Here is a 4267-nt window from a genome sequence, read left to right as displayed (position 1 = left end):
GGAGCCAGCATGCTGAGGTCAGGAGGCGGGGGACTGGCCTACCAGCCATGGTTCTTCAAACCCCTGTGCCCACCAAGCCCCCTGCCCCCCCCACATACCCTCACCCTCCAGGAGCCCTCCCCCACACAGGGCATAGTTGGGGTGTGTAGAGTCAGGATGCATGGGATGCACCGCACGAGGGGGGGGGGCGAGTTGGGAGATGCTGGGAGGAGGGGTGGTGGGAAGAGGCTTCGGATTTCCAGACCTCAGAGGCCCTGCTCTGCCCCGGGGCCCTGTCCCTGTGGGCCCCACCTCCCTTCCCCAGGCCCTGTGCTTCCTCCAGCACCCCCAGCCTGGGGAACGGCCACCCCCTTGTTTGGGGGTGAAGCTGGATCTGCCAGTCCTTTCCGCTCGGTAGGTAGTGAGAGGACTCAAGGGAGAACTCACTGGGTCTGCTCCGTGGAGGTGGAAGTCACATGTGAGCCAGTCAACTAACTGATGGGCCAGGGCACCACTTCTGGCTCTCTGTCTTTGCCACAGACTGGCATGAGGCTCCCGGTGCCTCAGTTTCCTTGCTTGTGAAGGGAAGACCCTACCCTGAGAGTCCCGTGGAGTCCTGGAGCCACACTCAGGGGGTTGCTGCACCAGGCAGGGAAGGAGGGGGCTTTTCTTCCTGAAGATGTGACTGGGGGCAACTAGGCAGGAGATGAAGCTCTGGGCTCCATGCCAGGGGGAGGAGCGGGGTCCTGTGGGCTGGGGATCCTGGGGTCGCCTGGGGCGCGGGGGCTCAGAGGGGAAGAATGCATGAAAGATGAACTGGCCCAGACCCCGTCTTCCACTGCTGCGGGCCTCTGCTGAAGCCCCCCCCCAGCACATCAGCCACCTACAGAGGGTGCAGGGCTGGCTCCCGGGAGGGACTTGGGGAGCAGGGAGTGTGCACCGGGGGATATGCTTCATGGGGACGAGGGGGAGCTACCACCCTACTGTGCCTCGCGGGAGGGGGGGGCTCCAGAATTGACCACTGCTCCTAGACCCTGGGGCCATGGGCGCCCCCCCTGGCTGAGGGAAAACCAAGAGGTAGGGAAGTCCCCCTCCCAGGCAGGCCCCAGGCGCCACCCACCCTCCCCTCGTGGGGCAGAACTGCAAGCCAAGAACAGGACGATGTCGAAAGTGTTTATTCTCTCCGGCCCCGGCTGGCACAGTGTTGGCCGTCCCCGGGCTGGGCTGTGGGCTTTGCTGTCCTAGAGGTCACGTCTGGTCAGGGCCAGGGCGCGACAGGCTCTGCATCTTGGGTCAGTGGTTAACTGATGGTGTCTGCAAAGGGGGACAGGCCTGTTGGCCTAGCAGGGCACTGGGTGCCAGGGAGGTTGGGCGGGAGCGGCTGAGGGTCTACAGGGTCTGCAGTGTCCGCGTGTGCGCTTGCGAGTGCGTGAGTGTGCGGGGCAGCGAGCTTGCTTCGTGTGCACGCTGCGTGGAAGTCTGCCCTCTGTGCTGGGGTCAGGGCTGCTCACAGCAGGGCCCAGAGGGAGGCGGGTGCTAGGCTGAGCAGCAGCCCCCCGCAGGGGCCCAGGGCCTGCGCCCCCCTATTACAGAGGTCCTTTTCACAGCACGTCAAACTCTGCAGTTCAGACTTGGGTAGGCTGGGGTCCAGCTGGTCCAGCTGGTCCAGGCTACTCATCCGGAAAATCCACTGCAGGGTCTCCTTAGCTTCCTTGCAGGAGGGAGCACACCCCTTGTACTTTGACCTCACCTGCATTCCTGTGGGCAAGGAGCCCCGGTGTGAGAGGTGCCCTCCCACCCTCCTGGAGTCATCCTGGGTCACCCACTCCCTGGGGCGCATGGCCCCCCAATCCTCTGTGCAGTCCCATCGGCTCCCCAGGAAGGCCAGCCCCTCTGCGTGGATGGGGACACTGAGGCAGGCGGGACCCTAGTCCCTGCCAAACCCACACTCCTCTGATTGGCTGGGGGAGCCTCAAGCACAGCTCCCCGAGCTGCCCCCGGGCTCTGGGTGCTGGGGACTCACCACCGCTCGAGGTCGTGGTTATGTTACTGTCGAAGCAGATGCCAGGCCTCAGGCACTGGGTGGGCGGGCACAGGCTGTCGCTGGGCGCCCCGGGGCAGGTGTAGCACAGCAGGCTCCGCGCTGGGCCGTGGGGAGGGCTGCAGTTAGAGGAGGCCGAAGCCCGCTCCCCCCCCCCCCCCCCCCCCCCCCCCCCCCCCCGCACAGGTCCCGGCTCACCTCGCTCCTGGCACAGCAGGACGGCCAGCCACAGGACAGGCGCGGCTCTCATGGCTCCTGGGGATGGTGGCCCTGCGGGGTGCCCCAGCCTCAGTCTCTGGCCTGCCCTCCCCAGCCCCTGCCCTCTGAGGCCGACCCCTTTGGTGCCTCCCCGGCCTGGTCCCCCCTCACTCACCCACTAGCGTCAGGTTTCCCTCAGCGAGGTGACATCTGGAGCCACTAACCCCATGGCCACCAGATTCTCCCCCTGCATCCTGTGACCACCGGGCGGGCGGGGGGAGCTGGGGCCGGGCTCTTCTGGCTCCACCCTTTTCCGGGAGTTCTGGCTGTCAGACCCTCAGTGGGATCCTGAATCCCAGGCCGGGAGGGGGGGTCACCTCGCCATCCAGCAGTGGCTTTGGGGAAATGTCAGGAGGAAGCTGGGCGCCCCCAGGTCCTGGCTCCCCCGCGGAGGTCTCTCTGAGGCTGTGGGGCCCTCCCCAGCTGTAGAGCTGAGCCCTGTCAACCTGCTTCCTCCCCTCCTGGCCCCCAGCGCAGTCCCATAAGCCTGTCCTATCCTCCATGCCTTCTCTCCAAAAAGTACCCTCCAACAAGCACAAAAAACAGAAAAAAAAATTTTTTTGAATGTCAAGTTCATCGTTTTTCTGCTGCACTTGACATAAGTAGTCATGAGTACCGAGCAGTAGACTTCTATGGCATCTTCACCTTGTACACCTTCTCAGGCTGAATTTATAGCTTTTATAATCTTAGACATCCGGTAGACGTAACAGTGGCTTATTTGAGTTTGACTAGCAAACTCAAATATAATAAAGATGTGTGCTCTGATTATACTTAATGCTGATAACTCAGGAGACACAGTTGTTTTTATTAAATCAACAGTTTTTTTTTTTAAGTTTTTTTTTTTTAATTTTTATTTATTTATGATAGTCACACAGAGAGAGAGAGAGAGAGGCAGAGACACAGGCAGAGGGAGAAGCAGGCTCCATGCACCGAGAGCCCGATGTGGGATTCGATCCCGGGTCTCCAGGATTGCGCCCTGGGCCAAAGGCAGGCGCCAAACCGCTGCGCCACCCAGGGATCCCAAATCAACAGTTTTTAAAAAAGATTTTATTCATTTATTCATGAGACACACACAGAGAGAGAGAGAGAGAGAGAGAGAGAGGCAGAGACACAGGAAGTGGGAGAAGCAGGTGCCTCGCAGGAAGCCTGATGCGGGACTCGATCCCAGGACCCTGGATCACCGCCTGGGCTGAAGGCAGACACTCATGCGCTGTGCCACTCATGTGTCCCTAAACCAACAATATTAAACTAGGCTTATTTACCAAAGATTTACCCAAGTCAAATAAACTGGAACAGCATTTGGTTAACTTCTATATTTATAAGAGTGTTAGGGATATTTTACGTGAGCACTGATTTATGGGTAAGTAAATCAGAACAGTCTTCTCTATGGGATTTTATAAGTTGATTTGATAATATTAGCCAGAGGTAGGAGAATGTCCTATATACATAGCTTGGTGCATACACGAACTCCAGAAGGGTCCATGTAGGTACCCTATAGTTTTATTCCAAAATCCTAGCCGGAGGCAGGCAGAAACATGGTAATACAAAATTCCCTAGTTTATAGAAACCAGTTGGTTCTCACTTTTGCCCCAATTTCTATTTTTATCTGAATTTTTCCTGCAGATAAGGCCATGTGACATCACCTGCTGTGCAGGAGGGTGAATGCTTCCCCTCACTGTTTATGGGGGAGACCGCAGGCTCTTCTCTTGCCCTGGTGTGTAGCCTCATGGGGGCTGTGCACCAAGGTCCGGTTGGGGTGCCAGGGTGTGGCCCGCAGCCATCTGGGTGGAAGCTCACCTGAGTGGACAAAACAATGTTTCCAGTGAGCCTCTCGGCCTCAGGGGTGGCTGCCAGGGTCCCCATGTCCCTGGGACGCCGGCCACCACCAGAAGCAGGAGAGGCAGGGCCTGAGCCCCTCGCAGGTTCCACCTGGAGCACAGCTGTGCTGACGTTGATTTTGGATTCAGAGGGATTAAGTCTGGGCTCCCC

General features: G+C 59.2%; 1 protein-coding gene across 1 annotated transcript; it reads right to left on the bottom strand.

Moving 5' to 3' along the window:
- Positions 1-1138: 1138 nt before the first annotated feature.
- LOC140603937 (lymphocyte antigen 6H-like) lies at positions 1139-2526 on the bottom strand. The gene is made up of 4 exons (XM_072774759.1): positions 2394-2526; positions 2219-2275; positions 2003-2122; positions 1139-1737 (listed from the first exon to the last, which is right to left on the bottom strand). Exons 2-4 carry the CDS (start codon positions 2268-2270, stop codon positions 1487-1489), a joined length of 423 nt encoding a protein of 140 aa, XP_072630860.1. The 5' UTR covers positions 2271-2275; positions 2394-2526; the 3' UTR covers positions 1139-1486.
- Between the last annotated feature and the right edge of the window lie 1741 nt (positions 2527-4267).

This window comes from Canis lupus, chromosome 14 (assembly GCF_048164855.1).
Source record: "Canis lupus baileyi chromosome 14, mCanLup2.hap1, whole genome shotgun sequence".
NCBI classification, from domain to species: domain Eukaryota; kingdom Metazoa; phylum Chordata; class Mammalia; order Carnivora; family Canidae; genus Canis; species Canis lupus.
The sequence above is the reverse complement of the archived record's forward strand: the minus strand, read 5'-3'. Positions and strand labels throughout refer to the sequence as shown.